This window comes from Anabrus simplex, chromosome 7 (genome assembly GCF_040414725.1).
Source record: "Anabrus simplex isolate iqAnaSimp1 chromosome 7, ASM4041472v1, whole genome shotgun sequence".
NCBI classification, from domain to species: Eukaryota; Metazoa; Arthropoda; class Insecta; order Orthoptera; family Tettigoniidae; genus Anabrus; species Anabrus simplex.
In genome coordinates this window covers 335,002,092-335,018,955 of record NC_090271.1, presented here as the reverse complement: position 1 = coordinate 335,018,955, position 16,864 = coordinate 335,002,092, and the positions used below count along the sequence as shown (strand labels likewise).

The window sequence follows — 16,864 nt, the reverse complement described above, 5'->3', positions numbered from 1 at the left end:
AAATTGTACACGTTCAAGGTGGCTGAGATTTGAAGAAGCAGAAATGGACCAGGCTGGAGAGGCGTATTCAACAACAGGTAAGATACAGAAAACGTAGAATGCTCTGAGGGCATTTACATCTGTGATGTCAGAAAACCTGTAGAGTAAACCAAGGAGTGACATAGCACGTGAGTTAACCCTGTTTACGTGCGAGACAAACAACAATTTACTGTCAAAATGCACTCCTAGGTCTTTTCGATTGTCAACAAGAGCAATCGGTTGGTTCAGTAGGTGATATTCTTGTAGAACAGGGGATTTACGAAGTGTGAATGGTGGAACACTTGGAGGGATGAGGTTTAAGACACCATGTAGTACACCAGCCTGACAGTGAATCAAGTAAATTTTTGCAATTGGATTTTATCTGTAGGAGAATCGATCTGCTTGAAGATTTTACAATCATCTGCAAGGAGAAGGATTTCACATGAATGGTGGGAAACAGTATCGATAAGGTCGTCATTAAACAGGGCAAAAAGAAGTGGACCTAGGACACTGCCCTGCGGGACACCAGAGAGGGTGGTGGTGGGAGAAGAACTGCATCCATCAAGGACCCCGCGCTGTAGTCTTTCGCTCAGAAAGCTATTAATTAGAGCTAGGAGTCTCCCATGCACATTAAACCGTTCACAAAGTTTGTGTGTAAGAAGCTTGTGATCCACGGTATCAAAGGCCTTCGCGATGCCGATATAGCGTACATCAGGTTGAGAGCCCGCATGGATGGCAGACATGTCATGATGGAGGAGGATAGCCAAGTTAGTTATGCAGGAGCTTCCAGGAATGAAACCATGCTGCTGAGGGGATATATATGGAACTGTAAACGCAAGCAAATGCTGGTGGATGATCCTTTCACAAATGATTGATAAAAATGAAAACCTACAACCTGTTTTCCAGTCATTGACCGGGTCAAGGATGTAATGAATGAAACATATATATGCTGCTTTTACAATGGGGTCCCCACTCCCAAGGTGATTTATTAATGAGTGATAAATGCTATGAAATGATAATGGAGAGTGTTGCTGGAATGAAAGATGACAGGGAAAACCAGAGTACCCAGAGAAAAACTTGTCCCGCCTACGCTTTGTCCAGCACAAATCTTGCATGGAGTGACCGGGATTTGAACCATGGTATCCAGCAGTCAGAGGCCGACACGCCGCCTTCTGAGCCACAGAGGCTCCCACAAATGATTGATAAAGCAGGTAACATAGAGACCGGGCAATAATTTGCGATATCCGACCTCTGTCCGCCTTTAAGAATGAGTGTGATATAAGCAAGTTTCCAGGAGCTCGGAAAGTAGCTGACTGAGAAGCACCGACTGAATATCACACTAATAGGGTATGAAAGAGTTACTGCTGCATTCTTAAGGAAGATAGGACTGAGACCATCAGGACCAGTGGGTTTATTTTCTGACAAAGACGAAAGTAGGGAGTACACTTCAGATTCAGTGGTAGAAATATTACTGAGGTTATGGGAAGTAACAGATTTGATTTTAGGAAACTCAGCATACTGCACAGGTTTAACAAAATTAGAGGTAAAATATTCATTGAATAATTCAGGTCTATCTGCTCCACTGGCTATAGAATGGTCCCAGGTTACTACTTCCGGTATTCGTTTGTTTCTCTTCTGTTATTTATAAGTGACCAGAACCTTTTACTGTTGTGTCTTACTTCAAGGCAGGCTCCATTAATATATTCTGAGTAATCCCGCCTTAATAAATACTTCTGGTGTTTGCGAAGGTCAGAGAATATTTTATAATTTCTCTCGGAGGGTGCATTCTTCCATTGTCTCCAGGCTACCGATTGTTTTTGTTCAGCACTTTTAGTATCACTCTTCTTCCATGGGGGGAATTTTCTGGACATCGAACGGGTAGGAATGAGGTCACAGATCACAGCAAGCGCCCAATCATAAAATAAGTCCACCGCATCTTGAACTTCACCCACATGCAACAAATGCCATGGTAACAGGGACAGGGTACGATTCACAGCCTGCCAGTCAACTTTACGCCACACAGGCACAGAGCTCCTAACGACAGGTCGATGACATCTCGGAGCACAGGGAGGGGTGAGAGTGAAAGTTGCTTCAACGGATTTGTGGTTGGAGTTAAAAATATTTCGTTCCACAGAAACAGATGAGGGCTCATTGTAGGAAAGCAGGTAGTCAAGAAGACTATTTCTGCAGGTGTTTTCCAAGACATGCTGTTTGAAGTTCAGTCCAGTAATATAGTGGTCCATATACCATTTGTCAAGGCTATTAGAAGGCTGACCTAATAAAGGGGAAATCCAGGAGACGGACAGTCTCCTAGTATGACAATGTTATCTTTGGAATGAATGGCTTTAAGCACAGAGGAAAGAAAAACTTCAGAATAGTTGAGATAAGAATGAGGTGGTGTATAGAAACATGCAAATAGATACTTCATGTTATGAAATGTAACTTCAACCCAAACAGCTTCACAGTCATTCATCAGGTCGGAGCGTAGGGTCGCATGCCATTTAGATTTGACAGGGATTAAAACACTCCCTCCCCAGGATCCAGTTCTACGATCGGCCCTGAATAAGGAAAACTCTTTCGAGAGTGGGATTTCAGAGCCTAACACAAAATCCGTCAACCAAGTTTCATTTAAGGCGATAACGTCGAAAGCAGCTAATTCATGAACATGAAGTTCACAGTTTGTAATCTTTTTTTTTATGGACCTGATATTTTGACAGTACACAGAAAACTCATTGTTTGTTGTAGGCCCAGGGTTAATTTGCACATCACCAAACAGGAGTAACCCTTTTTTTTTTTTACGTCGCACTGACACAGATATGTCTTATGGCGACGATGGTATAGGAAAGGCCTAGGAAATGGAAGGAAACGACCGTGGCCTTAATTAAGGTACAGCCCCGGCATTTGCCTGGTGTGAAAATGGGAAACCACGGAAAACCATCTTCAGGGCTGCCGACAGTAGGGCTCGAACCCATTATCTCCCGATTACTGGATACTGGCCGCACTTAAGCGACTGCAGCTATCGAGCTCGGTGACAGGAGTAACAGTGTTAGAAACTTAACGGGGAACGGCGTGCATGACAACGTAATTTCAACGAATCGTGGGTCGATGTTGGGACCATAAGAAAACAAGATAGATTAGCCGTCAGTAAGGAAGGAAAATAAAACTTACGATCCGAAGTTAACCAGTCTCCTGCCTGTGGGAGGGCGAGGGAAGTTTCCATGTTCCATTGCTTACCTGCAGGTGGATCACTCGTGGCACTTGAAGAAGCTGGCCCCGTAGTGTGCGTAAGCTGGTCACAGCCCGACCACTTGGTGCACAAACACAATCTCATTGATTTCACCATTATATCGTCACAGATCGCTAACTCGCTACACTCCACATCACCACTAAATTCCTCGGAAGAAATTCCAACACAATTCGAGACAGCAAATCCTTGTTTAACCACACATTACTAAAGTAGCACAGAGGATACCCACACTGAGACATTCACTCGCCGTCATCTTGAAAAAAAAAGAGATCTCATTAGTTAAGTCTAATTGGACAAGGCGATATCTGATTATTAATTGATGTTTCGTGATTTGGTTTGCTGCCAATAAGGATTACCATAATTGTGTATGTCTCGGTGGTATAATTGCCTATAATTAGAAAGTTAAAGTTAATTGAATGCCAAAGAAACACAAGAAGTGTACTCTCATGTGTTTGTAATAAAATTCTGACTGTCCTTCTTTGGCCAGTTGACTGATGTGTTTATGTGCGTGGTCCTCTGCACACTAACTCGGTATATCATTTATGCTGTAGGCTCAAGGTCTTGAGGAATGGCAGGAGGGGAGGGGATTGAACTTGACATGATTGGTAAAGGAACTGTAAATACAAAGTATGTTGCAAGTGTTATTTCTTTTTAATATCCACCTTTTTAGGTGGATTTAGGTGGATATTAAAAAAATAACACTTGTAACATACTTTGTATTTACGTACATTTCAATACGGACCTAACCTGAGAATTATAACGTGTAAAGGAATTGTAGGCGGAGAAGTTGAAGTTATTACTGGTTGAGGGTGGGACCTTCCATCATAGGATGAAAATCTACAAAGAAGTGGAATAAGAGTTTCAAATAAAGAATCCAGTTGTTTGTTAATTTAATTTAAATTTTATTCAGGGTTAACATATTGATCAATGTGAATGTGTTATGTTCTCTAAGACAGGCGTCATCACGTAGTTGCTCTAAGGAGCCGGTGTTACTTGCTCCGCTATGGACGGCTGTACTTACTGTTACCGAGTTTTTGTGGTAGTTATGCGTGAAAGAAGGTGCGGGGTGGTGAACAGGTCTCAAGCTACTAAAGTAAAATTAATTTAAAATTTAACAAGGTTATATTTTCTTTTTTAAAACAAAGAAATAACAAGCATGGCAGGTACAAAGTAGCAAGTCCAAAGGGTAGTTACAATATTTACAAGATTTGGGCTTCGCGCCCTAACTCCACAATGCTAGGGCAATCAGCCCAGTTTTACCCCAAACACAAGTTTCAACAGAGGGGCAGAAAACCCCATTCATGCCTGGGAGCCCTTGCTCCAAATTACACAGAAAAGCCTCCACGAGGCGTACAACACTCAATTTTCAAAAGAGCCACTCGCTCTCAAATTTAAGCCTCTCCCAGGCCACACCAAACTCCACCTTCAAGTTGTCCTCAACGGACCTAAACACAGGGGTAGAATACCCAATCTACTGAGGTCTATAAAATGAAAAGAAGGTTAATTAAATGACCTCTAAGGTAACAATTTGAGAGGAGGCGAACTTGCACTCCTAATACACTTTGATTAAGACCTACTTGGCACTAGGCCGTTAATACAAGGGCTAATCCCATACTAAAGAGGTGACTTAAGAAGAGAACAATTTGTTTTACGTTAACAAAGAATAGGTTGAGAAAAATAAGTTCACCTCAAAACAATATGAGTGGGAGCTCGAGAGGGTTAGCACTCTCTATCCCAGTATGTAGCTTTAAAAGAGAATATATGAAAGAGTAGTTACATTTAGGAAAAGGTTACATGGTGGAACGCTTAGAACCCGCCCCGAGAGTTAAACTGCTGAGCTAGCCAAGAAAAAAAAGTTATTAATTGGCCATTACCTTGTTGTTGACCGCTGCCGAGGAAAGAGGCGCTTCCCGCCTCCTGCTATGTACTTAATACACTGAAAGATGGAACAGAAGTGGCCCGGAGACCCTAAAATCAGCAGTTTAAATACTCTCGCGGAAGGTTCTAGGCGTTAGGGGAATGAGAACACCCTCCCACGAGGATTTTATTGGTTCATCAATAAACCCCCTACACAATACTAAGAAGAAACACATAATTGGTGGAAAATTAATTTAAGAAATTCAAGATAGGCTAGATTAAAAACAAGGGGAAAGAAGGGGTTAATATTGCCAACTTAACCAATGACTGAAAAAAATTTAGCAAAGAACAAACATTTGAAATAAAAATTTCTCCAACAAAATAGTTCTTTGACTTCGCACTAGGGTGCACTATTGTTGATCTTCAGTAGTGTCCTCTAGAAGAGAAAGTTCACACTTCTTACTTCAAGCGAAACAAAAACACATCAAAAATGACACAGTTCAAAAACTCAAAATTTTCCACGTGGTGACATCTTCTGAGAAAGTAGAGAATTAATAGCGTAGATAAAGTTCAGACTTCCTCCAGCAGAGGAGTTTCAACTGGCGCAAATTTTAAATTAGCGGCATGGAGGTGTACCGCCCGGTACAATCATCATCATTTCCCTTTATCCAGCTCCTGCTGGGTCAAGGTATGTGTGTCACTTCTCCATCTTCCTCTTTCCTTCCACCATTCCTCTTCCACGATCTTGTCCCAGTCAAAATTTTATCTTCGTATGCCACTCTTGACTGATTCAATTCACCTTGTTGTAGGTCTTCCTCTTGCTCTCTTGCCCTCGCACTTTGCCTCGAGCATCTTTCTTGGGATTCTATTCTCCTCCATCCTCTATACATGTCCAAACCACCTTAGTTATTCTTTTCAACTCTCTCATTTATCTTTCCTATCCCAGCTTCCTTCCGAACATCTTCATTTCTCACTCTGTCTTTCCTATCATACTTCTTAGGAATTTCATCTCACTGGCTTGAATTCTTCTCTCTTGCCTACTAGTCGAAGTCCAAGTCTCAGCTATATAAATCAGGATGAGTACATAGTACATTTTGTACATTATCTCTTTACTTTTCCTTGGTACTTCTCTAATGTTGTGGTATAAAATATGGAAAGATGAAAAAGCACCATACTCTATAGGTATTGGATAAGATTATCTCCATTTCAGGTAAACCAAGTAAAATTCTTTTCAGGATTTTGAGTAGAGTAAGGCTGCAGTTAGACAATATAAAACCTGTCATATTTAGATGTGCATAAAACCTTGAGAATTATACAGTTGCTTATGACTTTGGTAAACTGTTGTTTGCAATTCAGAACATCAGATATATCCAGTACGAAACTTTGGTTCACATAGATGCCAGTCATTATAGATTTTCTATTTTCTTAAACAGAAAGCACATTTTTGAAACTCTAGCTTCAGAAAATGAAAATACAAATCCTCATGTAAACATTATTTATAAAAATGTACATCAAATATTGATGAAAATAGATGTAATCTTTAAAATTGGGATATCTGTTTATTGGATTAGCAAGGTTTTACTCTTAATTGCATGTTGTTATTATAATTATTACATGTGATTTTATTTTTCCTTCTAGCTTGGTGCTAGTCCTGCTCCTACTGGCCATTCCAGTAATCCATTTTTATGAAAGATTAGTAACGTATGTATGCAAGAATGTTTTTATCTATGTTTTTAAGCGTGTACACATAGTTGTATGCATATATCTGAAAAACCTTTGCATTTCAAAAAATGCAAGGGATAATGCGCTTTTTAAATGATGTAAGATTAAAAAATGAACTATTCTAATGGTAGAGTTGTAACATAAGAACAGTTTCGATACACTCACTCAGTTGAGAAAGTTGTTCGCAGAGAATCCTCATGCCAGATTCTGTACTAATGGACTAATTAGGATGTGTGAACATTCTCTAAGCAGGACGGAAATAGATAATTTAACACTTTGAAGAATTTTTTAAGAATTTCAATAGTTATTTAAGAACAGATATTTTTTTTTAATTCTGTAATTTGTACAAACAGTGCAGTTAATATCTACACATGTAGTTAGGAGATAATGATATATGTCAGTAACTATTTATTTTTAATAACTCGTTTTGCTCTGTAGAAATACCCATTATGTAAACTAAAATCGCACTGTTTCAGACCAAGTTCAGGTTTATATCTTTTATTGTTTTATATATTGTCCAGAACCTTTTTTTTTTTTTTTTTTTTTTTTTTAATGACTGAACTGCATAAGACTTTACTAAATTTATATTGTTTCTCTTTTTGGGAAAGAAGGTTAATTCCCCAGATTTGACAAATTCTGTTTGTGAAGTTTCTATAGATTGATCTCTGTAAATATACTGAGATGTTATGATTGTACAGCTTTAAATTCGGGAGAGTATTGTCACAATCACAGTTTACTTGCCGAATGTTAACATTGGCTTATATCCTGGACTTTTTCCATAGAATCTACAGTGTGTATTATAAAATTCAATTTTAATTTCAAAATTGAACTTCTGTTGGATAAACCCTTTTTTAGGCATCCATCATTTTGTTGTTTCTCTAACTTCAGTGCAAGAAATTGTGGTTGGCAGCTAGACAAATTAATATTATTAAAAACAATAAAGTTTGTGAAAAATCTTACAGATTAAAAGTTTGACTAAGGTGGTAATATTCTTGAAACCATTCCTTTTGAGAGAGGAAACCAAGGTTGTATGTTACATGACTATTGATAATGTAATTATAGCCACGAGACCACCAATATTACATTAAATCCAAACTACAGGAATGTGACTATTCATTTTAAAAATCTACGTGCATTAACCGGGATTTGAACCACTGTTGTTTTAGTGATGATTCTCTTTTGAAAGACTAATAAGTTAGAACAAAATTACTGTAGTTCACCTTTATAACTGTTAAGTTGTGTTGTGCTTATTGGCTACTTTTCTATGCAGGAGTGGTCAGCATTGAATATTATTTAATTGCAGCACTTTTCATTTTGTATTTTCTGCAAGGAAAATCAAATGCGCAAATGATATGTGCCAAGTCCTGTTCTGTGATTCGCATGAATCAGTCATTGTTAATGAAGGATGACTATCACATTATATTTTCTCTTAAAAACTCTGATTAATATATATATGCCTAAACATTGGGACACGAAAAAACAAGCTTGAAATTCCGTGCTTAGCCTTCGCGGATGACTTGGCCCTTTTGTCCAGCGATGAAGTCACAGCAATAAAGCAAGTTGAAATTCTCCAAGAATGTGCCAGAAAGGTCGAACTTCATATCTCCTTCCAGAAAACTGAATTTTTCTGTGCAAAACTAGACATCCATAGTCTCAATACAAAATACGGAAAAATCAATAGAGTCCCTCACTTCAAATACCTGGGCGAATTTCTCAAACCAACCGGACAAGAGATAATAGCCCAAAACAACCGTGTCCAAAAACTCAGAAGAGGTTATGGGAGAACAAGAGAAATCTACAACAAAAAATGTATGTCTCTCCACGTTAAGATTAAACATTACAATACTGTAATCAGACCTGAGGCTTTATATGCAGGGGAAACTCTAACGCTTCATAGAAAGGGCGAGCTGGAAAATATCCTAAAAGAAGAGCGAAAAATCATGAGGAAAATTTTAAGACCAAGACACACGGGAGAAGGGTACCGCCTCCAAACCCGGAAATCTACAGAAAAATTATCTAATATTGCGGCAGATCTCAGGAAAAGAAGGCTGAAATTTTATGGACATGTTAAGAGGCTTCCAGAAAATAGACTAGCCCACCAAGTTCTTGAAAGAGTTGATAAACTGAAGAATTTCCCTTGGATACAACAAACAAAAGTGGACATGAAAAATGCACAAATTCAACCTGAAGACATTTTGAATCGAAATATATATAGAAACAAAATTGACAAGTGGGAAGTTACTCCAGAGAATGAAGTACCAAAAAGAGCAGGTACCAAGTGGACGGAAGAACGGAAAAGGATCTTTAGTCAACAGATGAAAGCATCCTGGATCCTCCGCAAACGAAATCATAAATAAAGCTTCGTGTGTTCCAAAAGGGACCATTCACATATAATAATAATAATAATAATATATGCCTATACATGCATATTTTAGCTATTACAGACCGAACCAAATTATACCGATAGGTATGATGCTCTAAATAAAATCATAACTCCTCACATTCCCACTCATGAACATGAATCCATGTTATTTTTATTTGTTTTATATATTTTTTTATACCATACTGGAGAAATAACTTATGATAAATTTAAACTTTTTAGAAAAGGAATAGTTTGGCATCAGATCCATAGCCTAGTAAGCTTTTGATTTGACCAATTTTCTAGGCATCTGCAAGATGAAGAACAATCTATCGTTTTCTCCTAGGTTTCTTCCAGATTTTTTTTTTTGCTAGTTGCTTTACATCGCACTGACACAGATAGGTCTTACGGCAACGATGGGACAAGAAAGGCCTAGGAATTGGAAGGAAGCATCCATGGCCTTAATTAAGATACAGCCCCAACATTTGCCTGGTGTGAAAATGGGAAACCACGGAAAACCATCTTCAGGGCTGCCGACAGTGGGGTTCAAACCCACTATCTCCCAGATGCAAGCTCACAGCTGCACGCTCGTAACCGCATGGCCAACTTGCCCGGTCTCTTCCAGATATAAAAAAGAAAATAAGTGGATGTGTTTTAACTCTTCCCAGGTTAAGTGTTTTGGCGCTATGAAGACCAAATATATAATTAAAAATTACCCTGATAGATTTAGAAATAATAGGAACTATTATATACGTCATGTCATTGATTTACTATGAATGTGTGAAGAAAGCCACATTCAGTTGCATAGGAAATTAAGTACAAGGGCAATTTAATAGATAACAAAACACCTCACTGCCTAAATTTTGTGGAACTTGTACATACTTGTTCAGTAAATAGTATGATTTTGGGTACTGGCAGTTTAATGTCACACTGAGCTAGGTTTTCAGGGATGGTAGGATAGAAAAGGGCTAGGACTGGGAGTAAGGTTTCTATGGCCTTAATTAGTGTACAGCCTCAGCATTTACTTGGTGTGAAAATGGGAAACCACGGATAAACACCTTTAGGGCTGCCAGTGGTGGAGTTCAAACCCTCAATCTCCCAAATCCAAGCTTACACCTTAGTACGTAGGTGCTTTGAAAAGTTCTCGGAATGTACTAGAATGAAGTATCTTACCTCGGTGGAACTGCTTTTATTTTTCAACATAATCTCCCTGTAGACTAATGCATTTGGTCCATTGATGTTCCAATGCCTTGATCCCATCTCGAAAATGAGATTCCTCCAGGCCTGCAAAATACCTCTCCAATTCGGCTGTCAGTTCTTCCCTTGTAGAAAATCTCCGTCCACCGAGGAAAATTTTCAGCTTGGGGAATAGATGAAAGTCTGATGGTGCCAAATCAGGTGATTAAGGTGGATGTGGCAACAATTCGTACCCCAGTTCATGAAGTTTTGCCGTGGCAATAACACTTGTGTGCGACAGAGCGTTGTCCTGATGAAAGATGACCTTTTTCCTTGCCAAACCAGGCCTTGTTTCGCGTATCTTTTCCTGTAGTTGGTCTAGGAGGTTTGCATAGTATTGCCCCGTAATTGTTTGGTCAGTAGGAAGATAATCTATCAGCAGAATGCCTTTTACATCCCAGAAAACTGAGGCCATGACCTTTCCAGCCGAACGCACTGCCTTTGCTTTCTTTGGTGGTGATGGTGAATCAGCATGTTTCCACTGCTTTGACTGCTGTTTTGTCTCTGAGGTGTAGTAGTGGACTCAAGTTTCATCTGTAGTCACAAACCGACGCAAAAAATCTTGTTGGTTGCACTGAAAACAGGCCAGACTTTGTTCGGACATTTCCAATCTGGTGCATTTATTGTCCAATGTCAATCTTGCAGATAATTTTTTTCATACCCAATTCTTCGGTTAAAATATAATATACCCATTCAGAAGACATCCCTACAGCTTCAGCAATCTCCCGCACTTTCAGTCGACGATCCTCCATGACCATTTTATGCACTTTTGCGATAAATTCTGGGGTCGTAACTCTTTTTGGCCGTCCCCTACGCGGATCATCATCCAAGCTCTCCCGACCAAATGTAAACTCGCTGGTTCACTTGGCAACAGTTGAAAATGAAGGAGTAGAGTCCCCCAGTGTGTTCTGAAAGTCGGCATGAATTTCCTTTGCTTTCATACCTTTCTTTACAAAGTATTTAATCACTGCTCGAATCTCAGTTTTTTCCATTATCACAAATCACTACGCGGGAACAACAACAAAGAGTCGTCACTACCACACTCCTGCAGCTAGAGCACTGACGTGCCACGTGTTCACTCGCAAAGGATGTGCGATTATTGCACGGGAACCTCGTTGCTCTAGCACTGACATCTAGCGGTGATTCCGAGAACTTTTCAAACCGTCCTCATACACTGCATAATATCAACTTGATACATATTATACTTATACACAGTCCCCAGCACATGCCTAAGCATTTGTTTTAACAATAAAGAAACCAAGGAATGTAGGTCAACATAGAAGAAGAACCAGGGTCAAACTGTACCATCGGTTCCTAATTCTTTTCTGTCAGTGTGTTCCTACAGTGGTCCAAACCTGTTGATATCAGTCACTGATAGCTTAACCTGGATCTCCCCCAAGATTTTATTTTTAACTTTCAGCATTTGTTATTGTGCAAATGAAGACCCCCGGGAGAGCTTTAATTTCTTTTATTCGACCTGTAACTTCCGAGAAAAAGCCCATGACATACATGGGATGCTGGGCGGTGGTGCTGTCTTTTGTTTTACATTGAAAGTTAGAAATTTCATTATGGCCTGTATTGAACTGGGATTATAGTGAAGTAAAGGTATTTCGGATCCACCTTTTCAATACAATAATAATTTATTGATGTGAATTATATCACATGCCATTCATAAAAGAGTGGTACTAGTTTTGATACTAATTACGTGTCATCTTCAGCCAGTTATACAATTAAGCAAAAAACAATATAAAACACATGACACACATACAATAGGAATTTGAAATAAGTTAAAATTATGGTACAAAACTATGGAATATTGTTTTTTTTTAATGTTTGTATTTTGCTTAGTTGTATCACTGGCTGATGACACGTAATTAGTGTCGAAACTAGTACCACTCTTTTATGAACAGCATGTGATATAATTCACATCAGTAAATTATTATTGTATTGAAAAAGTGGATCTGAAATACCTTTTGTTTTACATACATACATCATTATAGACCATTATGCCTTTCAGTGTTGAGTCTGCAAGCCTCTGTGAATTTACTAAACATAGTCACAATCCTCTGTTTGCAACTACTGCTGCAGCCTCATTTAGTTCTATACCTGTTATCTTTAAATCGTTAGAAACTGAGTCTAAACATCGCCGTCCTGGTCTCCCCCTACTTCTCTTACCCTCCATAAGAGTCCATTATTCTCCTAGATAACCTATCTTCCTCCATTCGCCTCACATGACCCTACCACCGAAGCCATAAGACCTGTCGGTGTCGGTGCAACGTAAAGCCAATTAAAAAAAAAAAAATACGTATACTATGTAGATGCTACAACTAAATTACCTACCCAATGGCAAACCTGAGCGCCTTCCTTCAAGCTCTTTAGGTATTCATTCATACCCAGTTTTTCTTTCTTCATGGCAGAGGAAGATTTCAAGTTATGATCCTTTGGAATGCGATTTTCTTAAAATGTAAAAGTAGTACCGTATTCTTGTGTATCAAGGTATGTTAGCTATCCCATTCCATTGAAGAGGTTATCAAGCTATAGTTTGAGGGGTATTTTTTTTCAGATCTGGTCAAAGATTATTCAGCATTGTTTCCAGTGGGGCTGAGCACTTCCCAGATTCTGCTTCATACTGGGCATTCGCGTTAGATTTTTCCCTTGGTATACTTAAAAATCTACAAGACACGTGTTTAGGCACCATACCTTGAAACCAAAATGAATAGGTTTTCCTCTTATAAACAGTTTACAGGAATGTCTCCCAAAGTATGGCACCCTGTACTCATAAGACAAGTGTTCCTCAGCTCAAAAGTTGTTCATGAAATGTCCACGTAAAAGGTCAATCAGAAGTTCAATTTTGGATTCATGTTGTCATCACAGTGAATGAAATAACCAATTTTAAGAAACCAGTTTCGCCACCTAGCGGCTGCCACATAGAATTATACACATCACCCACACCCTTCCAACTTAATCTCTTTGAAGGAATGTTATTTTATCCAGATAATTAAAATAACAAAGAAAACCTTCATTTCTTGCCAAAAAATATTCGAGGAATCTAGTTTTAAAAGCCTGACATATCTGTTGCATTCAGAAATACATGGTAAACAATGTCCTCTGTAAAAATAACTCAAACAGTTCATTGCATGACTTTTCACAAAGTTCAATGAAGTCGCTGTTGAGAAATATTCCTGAATGTGTACAAAGATTTATTTTCCCCATTTACAAGACATTATAAGATATTAGAATCGTTCCGTACAAAGGAAAATTTAATATGTCCTCCTGTTCAATACATAACACAACTCCATCTTTAGATGGCGTATTAATAGGTTGTAAAGTGTTTTGCCATTTTGCAGCAATTCAAGGTAACTTTCTGCGCCTTACTGGTTCCAACTCAAGTTGATCTACTTCAGTAGGCAAATCTTCAAAGTCACTATGGTTAGTTGACATTTTATCAGTTACTATTTCCACTTTCCCATTAAGCTTGCTACCAGGTAAATTATCTGTGAAACCACCTTTATCTTCATTCCCACTGTCTTTGTCCAACAAAACTGCAGCATTTGGGGGCTCAATGAATACCTCTTCTACATCAGAAAATTAATCACTTTCCAACAAGTCAAGTTTTTCTTGGAATGAAATTTCCCTAGAAAGATGTGTGAACCCATAAATGTGAAACACGTGGAAAGATAGGAGAATGTAATGCTAATTTTATGTTAAAATCTTACTCTGTGTGATTAAAAATGATAAAATTTTAAAAAATTATGCTTTTCTAGGTTGATAAATAATAATGAAGTGAATGGAAAGACAGAAGGGAACATCAGAACTAACACAATTATGAGCTAAACTGTGCCGAGCAGAAAGACTATCAAACTACTACTTAGATTGAAAGGACGACAAGCATCACCAAGACATATCTTGGTTAATGTTCATATAAATATGCACCTTAAAGTGAAATATAGCACAACAGGGTCCATATAAATAACTACAGTATATATGGAAAATACGAATTACTCGCTTTAAATGTGCTACTGTTACTGGCACTCATGAAAACACGACTTATATGCAGCTATACAATACTGGTGAACACCGTTTACTAAAACACACCACATAATGTGTTAGGCAAGACTTCTCTGAACATGACAGTACCATAGTAAAGAATGCAATGTGCATGATTTCAATAATAATAGAAGTCCAAAAAGAGGGTGTAGTTTGCTGTACCATATATGGCACGCAAAGTGGATCTGGGTTAACCCATTTACGCCATGCATTGCCATATAGCAACGATTTTTGCGCCTTTTTTTTAGTACTGGTGGCAACAAGAAATAATATGGAAGAGTGCAGTGTCATCCGACAGTTAGAGAAGAGTCTGCAGAATTGAGTAATCACGTTTATTTAATTTTAAAATCTATTGTGACACAAGGTTATTCTAAGATTCCTGCGAAATGGCTGCCGGCTTCACATAAGAAGGATATAAAATCTATAAGTGAAGTTGTTTAATTGGATTATGTTTACAGTAGTGTTACGCACACTTCATTATATATGTTGTAAGCATTTGAAATAGTACGGGCGCACAATGCGGTAGTAGTGCTTGTTGAATCATTAGTGTTGCCTAGGTGTTTATACTCTGTAAAATTGCTGCAGCTATCAGATCATGATACTTCATACTATTTCATACATCTTCATTGCAGAAAGGGATTTTCCCTTTTAGAAGCACTGGATATGCTACAGGCTGAAGATCTCGATGGTGATATTTTTGTGGAACCACCCGATGTAAGTGTACTTACAGATGAGGGCTCCTGGTGATGTAGATGATGGTGTGCTTACTGATAATCTCAGTTCTCAACAGTTGTGTCAGTGCTGAAATGAAGCTTGTAAATAATTAAAGAATCGGGATTAGTTACGATAGTGAGGGTGTGTTACCAGAGGACGAAGTGCCTTTTCTGTCTACTGATGCAAGATCTGTTCCAATACCCGATGCTGCGAAAGAGCGCATAACTGATAGAGAAAAGAATAAATCAAATTACAAACCAAGATAGACCAAAGGGGCTGATTTCGATATTGGGCGATTGTTGATATTTCCGGAGCCTAGTTATAGCACGTGAAAATCCATGACTTGTTGACATTTTTTAATTATTTGCAGATAACCAGCTGTTCAAATATTTAGTTTGAGAGACTAAAAAGTATGCAGTGTTTTTAAATTTTGCGGATCCACATAAAACTTCTGATGAAATTCATTGCTTTATCGCCATACATTTCATTTCTCGATACAATAAGTTAACCTCCAAGCGTTCTTATTGGGACACGCAGGATGATATGAAGACGATGAAAGACTGCCATTCTCTATCTCTGTGACTAATGTACAAGTATTTTACCTGCCTGTGAAAATACTGACTGCTGTAATTACTCTATAGACCAGGGCCTCTCAGGGTGCATGCACCTGTCTCGCTCGCTCCCCCTGTGTCCCTCTGCCCCACTTGTTCCGTAGCGCTCCAAATCTGAGCTGAGTTGAGCCGAGTAGAGCCGAGCTTAGTCGAGTAGCCCAGAGACAAAGCGTTGGTCCGAACCAAGCCGAGCGGCACCGATGCACAGTGCACTGAGCTCCTGCGCCTCGATCTGCATGCGTGAGATTTTGGGCGTTTGAGAGGCCCTGCTATAGACTATAGTATGTAACGTAAGATAGGAAACTTAAAAGGGTCCACCTTTTCAATACAAATAAATGTTATAAGTTTATTTACAATATATATTTACACTTGAAACTAGTTTCGACGCTGTTTGGCGTCATCTTCAGCCAAAATGTGGGAAATAGACATAGGCGTAAGCATGCAGACATTTACAATATTCAAGATGTTAAATCAGTGTGATTAAATGAGAGACATGAAATAGTGAATTACGATATCAGTTTACAAAATGGTCATGAAGGGTGAGTCAAAATTGTACAAACATGAGTTAGGGCTCAAAAACATAATCACTTAAAAAACATATAAACCGCAACAAAACCATGCGGAAGTTCGAGATGAAATTGGCATTGGAGATTCAACTTATTTCAGACACTTTTCCACTGAATGTTGCTTCCCACGAGTGTAGTACAAAACATAGGTTAGATTTCAACAATCACAATCGTCTCAAAAATCCACATAACATTTTAAAAATATTTTTGGGTTGAGATGAAATTTGGCAGTTAGGGATTGAAATCACTTATTCACTAAGCGTCAATTCAAAACCAGCTGTGAAAGGTGAGACAAAATTGCACAAGCGTGAGTTTGGACTCGGTAAATGCAAAACCTGAAACACATGCAACACACTCGAAACTGTAGGTTCGTGATGAATTTGGCACATAAAGGTTTGCGTTCACTCATTCATTTTGATAGTTAAGAAGGACCCAACACAATCAATTCAAAGGCAATTGAAACAAATTTAAAAAAAACACATCTTTT

The 16,864-nt window shown here is 38.6% G+C and overlaps 1 protein-coding gene across 2 annotated transcripts in view; it reads left to right on the top strand.

The window, feature by feature from the left end:
• LOC136877156 (arf-GAP domain and FG repeat-containing protein 1) overlaps positions 1 to 16,864 on the top strand; it is a 272,539-nt gene that overhangs the window by 221,774 nt on the left and 33,901 nt on the right. The window contains exon 10 of one of the 2 annotated variants that reach the window (XM_067150965.2): positions 6,761 to 6,823. In XM_067150965.2, the coding sequence (XP_067007066.2) occupies positions 6,761 to 6,811 (51 nt within the window). In that variant the 3' untranslated portion in view covers positions 6,812 to 6,823. Of the gene's footprint in view, positions 1 to 6,760; positions 7,383 to 16,864 lie in introns of those variants that run through there. The other variant, XM_067150964.2, reaches the window with a different exon arrangement.